At 38.0% G+C, this 16,789-nt stretch overlaps 1 protein-coding gene and 1 pseudogene across 14 annotated transcripts in view; one reads left to right on the top strand and one right to left on the bottom strand.

Annotated features, from left to right (window-relative positions):
• The window catches only part of pum2 (pumilio RNA-binding family member 2), a 351,446-nt gene that overhangs the window by 18,963 nt on the left and 315,694 nt on the right, over positions 1-16,789 (top strand). For all 14 annotated transcript variants that reach the window (XR_010894994.1, XM_067384671.1, XM_067384670.1 and 11 more), the window contains exons 3-4: positions 10,355-10,423; positions 10,627-10,732. Coding sequence is in view for 13 of the 14 variants with exons in the window: in XM_067384671.1 (XP_067240772.1) it covers positions 10,355-10,423; positions 10,627-10,732 (175 nt within the window). In the remaining variant the exon portion in view is untranslated. The remainder of the gene's footprint in view (positions 1-10,354; positions 10,424-10,626; positions 10,733-16,789) is intronic.
• LOC137018806 (uncharacterized) lies at positions 8,422-9,428 on the bottom strand (annotated as a pseudogene).

The raw sequence follows: 16,789 nt of genomic DNA, 5'->3' as shown, positions 1-16,789 counted from the left end.
AACAGCAAGAGCAGAACGAATTTGTCAAACGTTTTAAACTCAACAAAATTGTGAAATGCATATATCAAGAGCATGCTCACAGATGAAAATAACAGAGAACAAAACAGCATTGGATGAAGTAGATTAGCGCCCTGCACGGGCCTCAAACATAGGCCCTATCCAGTCTTTTTTTTTTTTTCCTTCTCCCAAAACAGCTTATATACTACTGTTTCAGCTATTAAAATAGTTTAGTTTTGTATGTAATGTAAAAATGGTTATATTTAGTTTCTTTTCTTTATAAAATTAATTTACAAAAACGTTTGGAGCATTTTTTTGTTAGTTAAATGTATTGTTTTTTTTGTTTTTTTTTAGTAGGCTAAAGGCCAAGCGGTCAGCGACAGACAATGAGTTGATCATAGCCTATGTTTTAAAAAATTTAGCCTTCTCAAATCATAAGGACTTGTCTAAAATATAATCTATAGATCTAAAACAGTTCAAGCATATCACAATCTTAGTTTAAATGTTTAACCTAAATAAATGTGCGCTCTTAGACGCATATCCAATCGTTTGTACGGAGTGAAGCTGAAGCGGGCTCTGCAGAAGATGGAGGCGTTAGCGAGATAGATCTCTTGCATTTTTTTTTTTTTTAACAGTGGAAACATCTTAAAATAGGCATTCATTTTTGCTGTAAAGAAAAAAAAAACTGTAAAGGTCTACTTTTGTTCGTGTACACTCACAATATCAACAAAACGTTGTGCTTTTCTGCCGTCTCTGGCTTGAACAGGGGCGCTTCACACAGGCATGACGAATATATATATATAGAAAGCTTTAAATTACTACTTTAAAACAAAATAATTCAAATCGAAAATAGAAACTCTTTCATATGTAATCCGTGCATTTCTCTCTAAAGGCACATTCAATGAGGAGATGGCCAGTCATTTTTTTTTTCATAACCATAATTGATGGATGTCTAAAATACAAAAATAAGGAAAGGCCTAAAACAGGCCCGATTAAAATTTGCGTTTTATTTTATAATTCGATACAATTAAAAAAATAAAACTCAAATTATAATGGCATATATGTAAAACTTTGTCCTATAGTCGTATAGCTGCTTATTCAGATTATGTTGCTCTGTTCTGAATAGGTCTACCTTAAAATTGAAAGGATTTGCTGCAACGCAATTTTGTCTGATATATGAATATATTTACTAGCCTATTTTTTAATAGTTGATATTGCAGACTAAAATACCGGCAGGAATAAATATTTAGGCTGATTTAAAACCAAAGGAGCGCCAAGAGAACGGATAACAGCCACAACGAGCACTGGCCATGATTTCAGAAACAACACATTCCAGCGGATAGATTGCCTCTTATTTAACACAGACCTACAAATTTCTTATCAAATGGAGATGTTTCTTTCTTTTAGGTACAGTTATTCGCAGAGTTTAAATTATTTTTTGAAACGTTTCAGAAAGATTCTCGCAGAGAGACAGCTGAAAGCGCACCGTTTTTATTCATTCTATTTTACAAAAGTAGCCTACAAGGTGGTGTTGTTATTGTGAGCGTAAATATAAAATAAATTTTTTTTAAAAAGTAGTCCATTTGTAGTCTTGCACTAATCTGTAAGCTATCGGCAAAAATGACGGAAGGCCTATTTTAAGTTGTTTCAGCTGTCATTAGGAAAAAACGCGCTGGCGCATTCGTCTGCCAGAGGGATAAAAATGTAGCCAATTTAGTTTCATATTTATATTTAAATATTGGGCTATAGCCTAATATAATTTTTTTTTTAAATGTCACCATGTTGATTATGAAAAGTGAATAGCACGACGGATGCGCAATGTGGGGAGACATGCAGCGGGTCGGACATAAGTTTGACCACTTCATTAAGTTTTGTTTTATAGTAAGTCTTTCTTTAAAGTGAATTTCGTTTTGTAGAAATTGTATCTTAATTTCAATCAATGTTTCATCAACCAATTGCCTATATTTAATAAATAGAAAGAAAAACAAGAACGTCGGTTGTGGAATGGATTGAAGTTCGTAACAAACGAATCCATGTTTCCGCGGCCTTTGAATAAGGCTGAAGCAATAGACGTCTTTCTGTTTTTATTAAATTTCTTTATTACTTTATTACATGTCTTTTATTACTTAATTAATTGATAAGATATTTTTGGTCTAACAATATATTTTAGCTGGTCTAAATTCTAAGTTAACTTCAAGACCGAAAAATAAAGCAGCAGGACTTGCCGATTCACTTAAGCGGCCCAGTAGTTTAAGAATGATGTTCCTGATGTTCCCTTATGTTGCACTTTGAAAAACCCCAAATAAGAGAAAAAAAAGCATCTTTTATGTTCCACTTTAAAATGTTGTTGTAAATGTAGCCTTGTTAAGTTAAATAATAGTAATGGTAATTTGCTGTTAAATGGTGAAAAACTGTTCCATATTTCCTATTAAACTCAAAAGACATTGAAAAAACAAAGTTGAAATGAATGTAATTTTATTTTATTATTGTTAATATAATTTGCCCATTAAATAATAAAGAAGACCGACTGCTTTATTTCCATGTTCATTTACAAGCTGCATGCGTTCTTAAGTCATTATACGTCCAGGGGTCGGGGGAGGGGGGTTTGCGATTAACCGCCAAACCCCGGTGATATGTTGTGTCTTCACCGCGGTAAGAAAAATCCCATACCGTCACAGCCCTACGTGTCATGGCACCGGTCCTTGGTCTCAGCTGGATACGGTCCAGATCCGGTTGACTACGGTAAACCTCGGGATAAACAGAAAGACTAATATTAGCGTAGATGCCATTCTTTTTCTTATGTAACGAGCACATCTGGTGTTGTAGGAAGTAGGGATGCTCATTTCGGTTAAATTTCTCGACCGACAACCGACGCTCGTTATCCGATTATTAACCGTTAACTGATAAGATTATAATATTGTATAGCCTATATGATGATATGACATATATAGGCTATGACATTAAATAAAAAATACAATTGACGAGTGTCTGTGTCTTCCACGGGTTTATTTTAACATGCAAACAGCAGCATAGAACAGATAAACAACAGAACCTGGATTCACATTATCAAATTGTCACGCAGGCCTACCTCAAGGATTGTTGTTGTTTTGACCACGGACTGTGCACGTGTGCATATCGAACACGTCTTTCCGCGCTCATGGGCAAAGGAGTTTCTTTTAAAGGCTCGCGCACGAGACTAAGCGGAATGCGGGAAATGAAGTATACCATGGCCCTAAATTGTAATGGAATGGAGCTCACGGTTCACATCAAGAGAAATGGGAACGCGGGGGCACCACGATGCGACCGCAAAAGGCACTTTCACTTTCGTGATCAAAGTGCATGCCACTGATAAGCTTTGTAAATGCGGTATTACAGTAGCTATACACATACCAATTAAACGCGCAGGTCTCCTCTTGTGCGTCCTCCCCACTGTGTCATCGGTTGAGGCAATAATTTTCGTTTCGCTTTTAGATATCTCTTTTATAGATGCCATCAATGCTTTTAACTCAAAACGGTCCATAAACTACAAATCCTCACGAAAACTTCAGTCAAGCCAGCTCGCGCGTCAATCTGAGAGATCAGCCTCTTACCTTAAAGTGTCAAATTTCTCGGTTTCTGAATGGACGGTTTGGCTTGATTGACAAATGCTAATGTTCGGCCATGATTTATATACCATCGACCTGTCCTAAAACGTTAGCACGCTGTGATCGATTGCTTGGAGATCGCGTGTTTCTGTGTTCGAGAGCGCATTTCCTCTTCTTCACATTTGCGACAAAACAGTTGATTATTTATGAACGAAAGCTCACAGAAACGTGAAAATGGTCTCATTTGAAAGAAAATATCCTAAGCTAAAAGATGATATATTGTGACTGATTGAAGCAGCCCTTATCAAAAGTGCGGGGGTCGATTTCTGTCTTTTCAAAACTGCGGGGGTCATCCTGACCCCCCGTCCCCTGTGCCAACGGCGCGCCTGACCCTTTCTATCGAAATGGTCAGTACTACTTTTCGCTCGCTTCATTTTGCTTGTTGCTTAGGGAAATATATGTCTGGCACGTGTGAAACGCCCCGCAAGTTAACAAATAAGCATATATGTATATATAGCATATTTTTCTTTAACCATGCAGCAAAAAAAAAAAAAAAAAAGTTTAACTGATAGTATTAATCCGTTTAACCGTTAACCGAAAGTAAGAATTTTAAACGTCAATGTGAGCATCCCTAGTAGGAAGTGTTCCCGGTTCCAGCTGTCCTAATTTATGCAGCCTAATAATCCTTCAACGGATTTGAAAATATAAACTGATAATGTGTTGTGTATGCCAGGTTAAAGAGATGCGTTTTTAGTCTAGATTTAAACTGACAGAGTGTGTCTGCATCCCGAACAATGCTAGGAAGATTGTTCCAGAGTTTGGGTGACAAATAGGAGAAGGATCTACCGCCTGCAGTTGATTTTGATATTCTAGGTATTATCAGCTGGCCTGAATTCTGAGATCGCAATAAACGTGAAGGACTATAATGTATTAAGAGCTCACCTAGGTACTGGGGAGCTAAACCATTTAGTGCTTTGTAAGTAATTAGCAAGATTTTAAAATCTATAGGATGTTTAACAGGAAGCCAATGCAGTGACGACAGAACTGGGCTAATATGGTCATACTTCCTAGTTCTAGTAAGAACTCTAGCTGCTGCATTTTGTACGAGCTGTAGTTTATTTATCAAGCGGGAGGAACAACCACCCAGTAGAGCGTTACAGTAATCTAGCCTTGAGGTCATGAACGCATGAACTAACTGTTCTGCATTCTTCATTGAGAGCATATGTCGTAGTTTAGATATACTTTTAAGATGGAAGAATGCAGTTTTACAGATGCTAGTAACATGGCCTTCAAATGAAAGATTGGTACCAAAGAGCACACCCAGGTTCCTAACTGACGACGAAGACTTAACAGAGCTGCCATCAAGTGTTAGACAGTATTCTAGATTATTGCGTGAAGAAGTTTTCGGTCCAAAAATTAGAATCTCTGTTTTTCCTGAATTTAGTAGTAGGAAATTACTGGTCATCCAGTTTTTTATATCAGCTATATATTCTGTTAATTTAGCGAATTGGTGATTTTCGTCAGGGCGCGAAGAAATATAGAGCTGAGTATCATCAGCGTAACAATAAAAACTAACGCCATGCTTCCTAATGATATCTCCCAACGGTAGCATGTACAGAGTAAAAAGCAACGGTCCTAGTACTGAGCCTTGCGGTACTCCATATTTAACTTGTGATTGATATGACATCTCATCGTTTACTACTACAAACTGATAACGGTCAGATAAGTATGATTTGAACCATGCCAATGCAATTCCACTAATGCCAACATAGTTTTCGAATCTGTTGAAGAATATTGTGATCGATAGTGTCAAATGCAGCACCAAGATCCAGTAACACTAATAGAGAGATACAACCACGATCTGATGATAAGAGCAAATCATTAGTAACTCTAATGAGAGCAGTCTCAGTACTATGGTATGGTCTAAATCCTGACTGGAAATCTTCACAGATACTATTTCTTTCTAAAAAGGAACATGGTTGTGATGAAACTTCCTTTTCTAGTATTTTTGACAGAAAAGTGAGATTTGAGATCGGCCTGTAATTGACTAATTCTCTAGGATCAAGTTGTTTTTTTTTAATAAGAGGTTTAATAACAGCCAGCTTAAAGGTTTTTGGTACGTATCCTAGCGATAAAGATGAATTAACAATATTAAGAAGAGGATCTATGACCTCTGGAAGCATCTCTTTCAATAGCTTAGTCGGTATAGGGTCTAACATACATGTGGATGATTTTGATGATTTAACAGGTTTAGACAATTCTTCCTCTCCTAAAGCAGTAAATGAATTGATTTTTTTCTTTAGGGACACTACAATGCACTGTCTGACACAAGACTGTAGTAGACTGTTGCATGGTTATCATTTTTTCTCTAATATTATCAATCTTGCAAGTAAAGAAGTTCATAAAGTCATTACTGCTGTGCTCTTTGGAAACATCAGAAGTTGAAGCTTTATTTCGTGTTAATTTAGCCACTGTATCAAATAAATACCTAGGGTTGTGTTTATGTTCTTCTAAAAGTTTTGAAAAATAGGCAGATCTAGCAGTTTTTAAGGCCTTTCTGTACTCAGTCATTTTCTCTAGGGCTGCAACAACGAATCGATAAAATCGATAAAATTCGATTATTAAAAGAGTTGGCAACAAATTTCATTATCGATTCGTTGTGTCGTGCGACTATTATGCCTCTCAATAAAGACGCGGAGATGTTTGAGTAAAAAAGCGCGGTTGAGCGCGAAGCAGAGCGGAGCAAAAATAAATAATTAAATAGCAGAGCGGAGTTAGAGGAAAGACCATCGGAGAGACCCGTAACATTGTTCTGAACAGGCGCGCCATTGGCACGAGGGACAGGACCCCCGCAGTTTTGAAAAGACAGAAATCGACCCCCGCACTTTTGCTACGGGCTGCTTCAGTTAGTCACGCTATATCATCTTTTAGCTTTGGATATTTTCTTTCAAATGAGACCACGTTTCACGTTTCTGTGAGCTTCCGTTCATAAATAATCAACTTGTTTTGTCGCGGATGTGAAGAACAGGAAATGCGCTCTCGAACGGAGAAACCGTCTATGGGAGAAACACGCGATCTCCAAACCACCGGTTAAAGCATTCTAACGTTTTAGGACAGGTCGATGGTATATAAATCATGCCCGAATGTCAATCAAGCCAAACCGTCCATTAAGAAACCGAGAATTTGACACTTGAAGGTAAGGAGGCTGATCTCTCAGGTTGACGCGCGAGCTGGCTTGACCGAAGTTTTCGTGAGGATTTAAGGTTTATGGACTGTTTTGATTTTGGTAATTACATCTAGAAAGATAAAAGCATTGATGGCATCTATAAAATAGATATCTGAAAGCGAAACAAGTGATATTGCCTCGTCCATTGAGGAGGACGCACGAGAGGAGACCTGCGCGTTTAATTGGTATGTGTACTGTAATACTGCATTTACAATGCTTATCAGTGGCATACATTTCGATTGCGAACATGAAAATCCAAAAGACCATGACTAAAACTAAATCAAAATTTGCTGTCAAAATTAACACTGATCTGTTGTCATGTATTTATTTTGTGCTTTGTCCCATATCGGTTATTGTTGACAAATATATTTGTGTTTGTTGTAGCCTACTTTTTAAATTTAATTTTAAAGTTTTTTTTTTTAATAGCACTTGGTCATCTTAAGCTAAACAAAAATATACATCTGTTTGTGCACTTTATTAAAAAAAAAAAAAAAAAACTATATTTTTGGCAGATGTAAAGCATACATGTGTATTTTTTTGTGTTAGTCCATTTGTTTTTTGTTTTTTATTACTTTAACAGCTCAGGGATGTTAAAAGAGCAACCTGTTTTTGCACGTTCTGAGGATTTTTTGCTCTGTGAATTTGCACTATCATTTCTGTTTTTGAATAAAAGGTTGGAAATTAATGCCCCCCAACCCCCCGATTCATCGATTAATCGTAAAAATAATCGTCAGATTAATCGATTATTGAAATCGTTAGTTGCAGCCCTAATTTTCTCTCTCCACGAAATGCAAAATACTTCTAGTTTTGTTTTCTTCCAGCTGCGCTCCATTTTTCTAACTGCTGTTTTTAGGGCCCGAGTGTGCTCATTGTACCATGGTGTTGGATTAATTTCCTTAATCTTTTTTAAACGCAAAGGAGCAACTGAGTCTAATGTGCTGGAAAAGACAGAGGCAATAGTTTCTGTTGCAATATCGAGGTCTTCTAAGCTGTCTGGTATGCTAAGGCAATGAAACTGATCAGGAAGATTATTTATAAAGCAATCTTTAGTGGTAGAAGTGATGGTTCTACCATATTTATGGCAGGGAGGCAGTTTAGCCTCTTTGACTAAATGTAGTATACACGAGACTAGATAATGATCTGAGATGTCGTCACTCTGCTGCAGAATTTCAACGGCATCAATATCGATTCCATGTGGCAATATTAGATCTAAAGTATGATTACGACAGTGAGTGGGTCCCGATACGTGCTGTCTATCTGTTGTGTATCTGCAGCTAGTACTAATTCTGATTCAGCAATCTCTTTGATAAAGTCTGTATGGTGTCCTGGTGGCCTGTATACAGTAGCCAACACAAATGTCAACTTACATAATGTTACGTAAAGCACCATCACTTCGAAGGAATTATATTTGAAAGACTTCTGGCTGATACTGTAAATATTACTATAAATTACAGCAACACCTCCCCCTTTTCCTTTCTGTCGAGGATTGTGTCGATAATCATAACCTTGAGGACTAGACTCATTTAAAGTAATGTAATAGTTTGGTTTTAGCCAGCTTTCTGTCAAACACAGCACATCTAGATTATTGTCTGTGATAATATCGTTTACAATAAGTGCTTTTGAAGAAAGTGATCTAATATTTAACAACCCAAGCTTTATCATTTGTTTATCATTATTATCTCTATTTTTTTATTTGTTGAACATCAATTACATTTTTACCATTTAATGGGTTTGGAAGTTTTTTGTTTTTAATTTGGGGTACAGACACATTCTCTATGTGATAATATCTAGGTGCAAGAGTTTCTGTGTGTTGGGAATTATCTGACTTCTGTAACGTGAGGCAGCCAGCAGACGGTCGGTTTAGCCAGTGTGTCTGCTTCCTGTCCTGGGCCCCAGTTTGTCATGTTTTAATTCTGAGAGTATGTGCCATATTACTAGAGAGAATAGCAGCACCATGCCGGGACGGATGAATACCATCTCTTTTCAACAGGTCAGGTCTGCCCCAAAAACTTTTCCTATTGTCTATGTAACCTATATTATTCTGCAGACACCACTTAGACAGCCAGCCATTGAGTGATGATAATCTGCTAACTATCTCATCACTCCTAAGAACAGGAAGAGGGCCAGAACAAATTACTTCTCCTGACATTGTACTTGCGAGTTCACACACCTCTTTAATGTTAATTTTAGTGATCTCCGATTGGCGAAGTCGAACATCGTTTGTGCCGACGTGAATAATAATTTTAGAGTATTTACGATTAGCATTAGCCAGCACTTTTAAATTTGCTTTGATGTCAGGTGCTCTGGCTCCCGGCAAACATGTGACTGGTGGCTGGTGTCTCTTTTTTCACATTCCGTGTAATAGAATCGCCAATAACTAGGGCACTTTCAACAGGATTCTCAGTGGGTGCGTCACTGAGTGGGGAAAACCTGTTTGATGTTCTTAATGGAACGGAAGAGTGGTGTTTTCCGCGGTTAGGCCGCCTCACCGTTACCCAAGTGCCCTGCTGCGCGGGCTCTACAGCCGGAACCGAACAATGTACTGAGTTCACTAAGCTAGTCGCATCCAAAACATTATCTGAAGCCCCTGCATTCTTACTATCCTCGATTAAAGTTTGCATGCGTGTCTCTAATTCTGAGATTCTCTCTGTCAGCCTGACTATTTCCCTACATTTATGACATGTAAATCCCTCATCGCTGACAGAGAGAGCTACACTGAACATGTGACAAACTGAACAGGAGATAACAGTCGGAAAGGATGACATGACTCACCGTGTTTGTAGACTAATCCGAGTTACCACTGTAGACTGATCCGAGTTACCACAGCTGTTTGATGAATGCGTTGAAAAGGAGAGCGCGAGACTGATGACAAGTTAACAAGCAAGATGCAAACACGTTGTAACAGCGGTTTAGATTCAAATATTACAGGCTAGCGACGTCAGATTAATGTGGTAGGCAATAATAATAATATAAGCAACAATGAATAAAAGTAAGAGATTCAATAAAAGTAAGAGAAAACAAAGCTATACGGAGACGCAAACACCAGCAGCGAGGCAGAGGCAGCAAGGCAGACAGGAGCTGTGTGTACATAAATATGAAAGTCAAGGAACCACTGGCCACCCTTATAATGTATTAGCATATTGACCACAAAGCTTTCCATTGATATACTTTGATATACTGTTTCATTGAAACAAGTGAAAAGCAAATTAAAATGCTTGGCAACCCCTAACTCTAACTAATAGCTCTGTTCCTACCTGTGTTTTTCACTTCTAGTACTATGAAACAGTCTTTGATTTTTCAGTCTCTTGACTGAAAAATCAAAATAGGAGTTTTGTGGCTTTCCAAGTCTGTCTTTAGTTTTGAGAATCATTTAAAATAATCCATCCCAGTAATACTTAATACCTACTTCTGACTTGGAATTGCAAGTAGCAAATCACGGTTCACTCTTAGTTGCACTCTTATGGGAGTATCGTTATGCTCATTCTAGCTCTCTATCCTGTTGTAAATAAAATGTCTGGAAGAATTGTGAAATATTTTCTTTGTCTAGGTGCGTGCTGTGGATGAGATGAATTATGACTTTCAAGCCTTGGCTCTGGAGTCTCGTGGAATGGGTGAGGTATGTAATCAGAGTTTTTAAAATGCCTTATTGTTATAATTCTGAGTCTAATAGTCCTTTTGTATCCTTTTTGACCAGTATCACAAGTGTTGAGTTCCCTGTAATCCTTTAACGTATGTTAACTCCACTTGTTAGTTTTTTTTTCCTGTTGTTGTATGCATATACTTTGCAAAAAGTGATTGCCACATTGACCCTTTTTTCAGCTACTTCCTGCAAAAAAATTGTGGGAATCGGATGAATTGGCAAAAGATGGACGTAAAGGGATGTTGCTTGGTGAAGAATGGAGAGAGAATGCCTGGGGTTCTTCCCGTAAGTTCTTCTGAAATACTACAGTGTTTTGTTTGATCGTGAGATAAGTCATACCAAAATGAAATCAGAGAAATTTGGCTGTGAATTATACTTCAAGCAAGGATTACTATAGTTTATGCTAAAGGTGTACCAAATATTTGTAACTTAAGTTATTTGCCTATCATTTAGTTTTCCCAAATAGTTACTGATTTTTTTTTTTTTTTGAAAATGTGTTCATAATAGGGCTGTGAACCTTTGAGTAGACGGCGAATCGATTTGAATCACGATAAATAGGTCTTCGATTCAAGAACGATTTTTGCAAATTCAGAACGATTCAATTCGAGGCGATTCACATTAAAATTCGTTGTGGTTCGATTAATGATTCGATTCTGCATTTTTTTTTTTTTAAATATGCATTCATAGGATTATTTAAATGCTTCCCCCAATGTGTCTTAGTGAGGGTGCAAATTACACAGTGGCCTTCAGGGGGTCAGAGTGAGGGCAAAAAAAAAACCTTTTGTCCATTGTTAGTTCATGCTAGTTCTTAATGATGCTACAACTTGATGCTAACTTAATTTTAATAGCCTATTAAAAAATGCCATTTGTAGAAATTTACATAAGCCAAAATTAAAAAAGGCTTTAGAAGGTATTTTGTTCATTTTAACTGTTGTGTAGGATAGTGTTAATGTGTTGGCTGTACAACCTTATTAACTCTCTGAGGTCTGAAAACGCGCCGGCGCATTTTGCAGGGTTTTTTTTCATATTGCAGCAAAACAGACTTAAAATACTCCGTCATTTTTTGTCATAGAGACATAAGTAATATATCAATTGAAACTATAGAATATCTTCTTTTATTTGTGTACACTCAGAGTAAAAACACAATGTTGTGCTTTTTGTAAAATAAAGAAAACTAACATGATGCGTGATTTCTCCTCTCCCTCTGAACGAAGTCCAATCTGATAGTTCTCAGAAAATGAACTGTAACTTAGTGAATACTAATCACAGAAAAAATACACTTATGTCTAAAAAAACGTTAAGGTGTCAGGTTTTAAATCATGTAAGTCAAATCGAAAACAAACCTTTTGTGTTCATGTAATCTGTATGAAAAGAGAGCCATGTCAGAAGTCCGTGATTCCGCTCATTATCCACTAATGCGGCCACGGCCACGGATCCAGCGCTATTCAGACGCAAATTCAGAGGCAATACATGCATTCATTGTCTCAATCGTGTATTTATTGTCTTGAAAAGCTCATCGAGCTCTAGAAGACATGCAGTTAGTTCCTGTTTTCTTTTCTTCTATATATGAATTTTAGATGAGTTTTTGTTTCTTTAGCGCCCTCCGGCTGCAGTATGAATTGGAAACTCCATTCATGGAATAGCCTCTTCTTCTTTTAGATGAATTTGTGGACTAAAAATGCAGAGAGCGCCCTCCGACTTCAAGTATGAATTGAAAACACCAGTGCTCATAGTAATGACAATGAATATTGAATAAATATAACTCCTCTGTATAGAAAATTGACATAAGCATATGAGAATCCAATATTTCTCCAAATGTGCATTCTTTTAAACTAAAAGCCTATATTTAGACTCTTTGCATCACAGAAATACATTATATTTTAAAGTATAATATAAAACCATTACCTTATATTGTAATAATATTTTACAATATATTTTATATCATGATGAGCTTGAGACATCATCGGTTTTTTTCACAGCCTACCTGACTGAAATGCCTCATTAATATGCAAGTTATTTCAGCTCATTACTATGCAATTCTTTTGTCTTATCAGGTGAGAATGGCCCATTATTCAGTGGTGATTCACGCCTCCATGCATACTGTGTTTCTTGGCAAAAAGTGTCTTACAAAAACTAAATCAATATATTGTTTTATATGAAGGAGTAGGCAGCATAATTTTTACATAATTTTGAAGCAAAAACCCTGGTCTACAACCTCCAATACCCTAAAGTATTGTAAACACAGATTTACTATACTTTGTTTGGCCTTATTTCAGTGACTTAAGTTTTTTGTTTTTACAATAACCACGCATAAATGTTATTCCTTCAAAGACACAAACATGTACATACATGTTCCTCACATATTATTGTAGCCTAGTTTGTGCTGAATACAGTGTAATGACACTTTTTCCATGAATATGTTTATGAACAACTGAAAAAAGCACAAATGTCAGGGCATGTCAACTTCTCCAGGCCCCAAATCAGCCTCAGACTCCAGAGGGTTAAAGGTTTTCATGAAATCTAATCAGATCTTTTGGTTCACAGTAAATTGTGAGAAAATGGCCAAGCATGCATTGATTACACAGTAAATTTCTGATTACAGTAATTTATTGTCTCTTTAATACTGTAAATTCTTGGCAATTTTTTGCAGCGTGGTTTACATAGTCGTGACTATTTTTTTTGCTAGCTTCACCACAGAACCTTTAATGTTCCAATATGGTATGAGTCAAATTTGACTACATCAAGCCACTTGCGTTGTTTATCACTTGATAGTGGTGGAAGCATAGAGCAAGTTCATCAGCATTGTGTGGGTGAGACGATCTTGTTCTTCAATTAGGTAGAAAAAAATGGAAATCTGAAAAATAAAGCAGAATTTGGTAAAAATTAAAACAGATTTCGTTGGGCCCTAGTAAATGTGCAATACATATGCATCTTATTTCAGGATTACTGTTGCATTGTGTTTGTGCTCGTTTTAATCAGGATCATCTGCTGTTAGCAATATTTTGATATTCTGATAGCTGTATATCAAATTATGCAATAAAACACTTAATTAACCCTTTAAAACCGGATGGAGCGCCGGTGCTTCCATTTGTGTGTCTCTCTTTAAGAGACAATAAAAACTGAACCCATATAGGTAGCACAAAAATTCTTTTTGCATGCAAAACCAGAGACTTTACATGTTCAGATCAAGCCTCCAACATTCTTCTGTTGCATTGTTTTCACCCTCTGAGTCGGAGTAATATACGTTTACAACAAAAACAGCACAGCCACAAACTGAATACAAATATGTAGATTTCACATGCTTGTAACTTCAGGAAAAATGCACAGATCATAGAAAATGGCACATGATTATTTAAAGCAGATTCTCACAATTAAAATGAACCCAAAATCATATATACATAATATATTGCGTTGATCACAAGATATTACTCACGGAATTATTTAACATACTTTGCTAAAAACATGTGTCTCATCTTTCTGGGATGCAAGTGTGTATCCAATGTTCCTGGACCCATCCATGTTCGTTTTCCAACATGGAGTAACACAAAATAGGTATCATCTTAAAGCTTAGAATCTGCATCTAACCCTTGTGAAAAACTCTTAATGAGTGCTGAGAAGTGCCTCTAAACCGGAGTTTACTGCCCGTAGGCACCATCTGGCTGTGAAAAAATGAATAACAATTTACTCAACTGTACTTTATGCTATCACCACAAAATTTGAACCAGATGCAGCTCATATGTAGGAGAGCATAACCAAAAAAGAATTACTTATTGCCTTCCTGAGTTATTCTATATCAAATAAAACAAAAAAAGAACAATTAAAAACAAACAAAAAAAAAATTATATATATATTTTTTGTCTTTTATCAGCAGTTTCTCAGCATGAAAATGTCCTAATGTAATTTTATATTTTCTGAAAATTTAAAAAGTGTTCTATCAAATGATAACTACCTTTTGACTCTCCTTGCTACAGTTTTGGAGTTATGAGTCTTTACTTTTGTGTATGTCGCTCAGGAGGAAAAAAAAAAAAAGCCTTCAGGTCTTAAAGGTTTAAACCTGCCCATTTTTTGCTATGTTAAAGGTTCCTAATAGGGTCTAACATTCAAGGTCAAAAAATACTTTAATTTTCTCATAATACACATTGCAGCATCACTTATTTTCTTATATTTGAAATGGTTTGATCAAGGATTCGGTCTCTCTAAACCCTTTTTTTCATAATCAGCAAAGGATTATTTGATTTCTAGCCCTTGCATTAGCTTTACTACTAGATATATTTATGGAGATGAGAACTAAAAACCCGCCCTGTACAGCAGGGATGGGAAACTTCGATAGTGACGAGGGCCAACATTTTTTCTCTTTAATACCAGGGTTCCAGAATACTAATCCACACTCGCACCTTTTACTCAATTTTTTGAGTAAAAGGTAACGCCTTTCTCAATTAACTTTTTATTAAGGGAAATCAATGTACAATTAATGTTTTTTTTTTTTTTTTTATATATATTTTATCAACTGTTAAAAGGATAGCCAAAAATGAAAATTTGATGTTTATCTGCTTACCCCCAGGGCATCCAAGATGTAGGTGACTTTGTTTCTTCAGTAGAACACATATGATGATTTTTAACTCCAACCGTTGCGGTCTGTCAGTCGTATAATGCATGTCAATGGGAACTTCGTCTATAAGAGTAAAAAAAAAACATGCACAGACAAATCCAAATTAAACCTTGTGGCTCGTGACAACACATTGATGTCCTAAGACACGAAACAATTGGTTTGTGCGAGAAACCGAACATTATTTATATAATTTTTTACCTCTAAAACACTGCATCCGGTTAGTGAGGTCAGAAAACGCGTTCTGATGACGGAAGTGATGTCTCGCGCTTTGCTTCAATGAGTGCGAGAGATCACTTCCGTTGTCAGAGCGCGTTCAGACCTCACTAACTGGATGCACAGTTTAGTTGGACATAGTGGACATAGTGTCGAATGTGCGTCGCAACCGCGTCACTTCTATTAAATGCGCACTTGATGTGCATTTGAAATAACAAATTTGCACAGGCAAAAGACGCAATATATGAATGGTCCCTAAAGCAGTAGAGGTCTGCAACCCGAGTCCAACGGGCCCCGAAGAATTCGCCGACTATGTCTCAGAAATCAGAACCTTGTCAAGAGTAGGTCTACTGGAAAATACTACATAAATTGACATGTATATTTAAATGTTTTAAACATTGTATGATATTGTGGAGTGTAATAAGTGAGGAGACAGGAGACAGATGTACGTCGAGTCAGTTTTACTCTCCACTTCAATACAACACAACAGCGGTACAGTGGTACAGCGGTAGAGCGAGAGATGTAAACAAATAAACCCACAACGTTAACCCGGAAAACTATATCCCGCAACCCGCTCCCTTAAAGGGGCAGTCTCTGGGTGAATGTCTCTATATGTTCAACTTGTGGGCACCACACAGGCCCCCCCAGAATTCACCCATAATAACAGTCCCCAAACCGAACAGGAACACTATTCACTAGTGCAAAACCGAACAGCCCAATTCAAAACAGTCCCTAAGAGTCAACGTATAGGGGGGCGGATGAGGCGGCCATACCGGCTGCGCTTAACAGGAGAGGGGCAAGTGGCAAAAGGCGGAGCAGGGACAGTGTCAGGGACAAGGGCAGGGGCCGAGGCTGCTGCAGGAGGGCGCCCTCTCCGTGGGGGCTGGGCCAGCTGAGGCGGTTCACCAATATCCACGTGAGCAGGTTTGAGACGGTCTATAGCCACCCGCTCAGGCCTGCCCCCCATATCCACAACAAAGTTCTTAGACCCTCCGGCCAGGACACGGAAGGGCCCATCATAGGGGGGCTGCAGTGGGGTACGATGGCCGTCATGGCGTATGAAAACATACTTGGCTGAAGGTAAATCCTTGGGCACGTAGGACTGAAGAAGGCCATGGTGAGACGTTGGAATGGGAACAAAAGCGTCTGCAATCCCCCGAGACACAGCACGATGGGAAGCAACCGACCACGGGGCCGTGGCGTCTGGAAGAAACTCCCCCGGAACGCGCAGAGGCTGGCCGTAAACCAGCTCGGCTGATGAGGCTTGCAGATCTTCCTTGGGGGCGGAGCGAAGGCCAAGCATAACCCATGGGAGGCGGTCAGCCCAATTGTTGTCCGTGAGGCTGGCCCTGAGCGCAGCTTTCATGTCCCGATGAAACCGCTCACAAAGCCCATTGCTCTGTGGGTTGTAGGCTGTGGTACGGTGGACCTTCACCCCAAGGACCTCGGCGACTGCTGTCCAAAGCTCTGACGTGAACTGCGGACCCCGGTCCGAAGAGAGGTCCGATGGTGTGCCGAAA

The sequence above is a fragment of the Chanodichthys erythropterus genome, chromosome 4 (assembly GCF_024489055.1).
Source record: "Chanodichthys erythropterus isolate Z2021 chromosome 4, ASM2448905v1, whole genome shotgun sequence".
NCBI classification, from domain to species: Eukaryota; Metazoa; Chordata; class Actinopteri; order Cypriniformes; family Xenocyprididae; genus Chanodichthys; species Chanodichthys erythropterus.
This window is presented reverse-complemented; position numbering and strand designations above follow the sequence as displayed.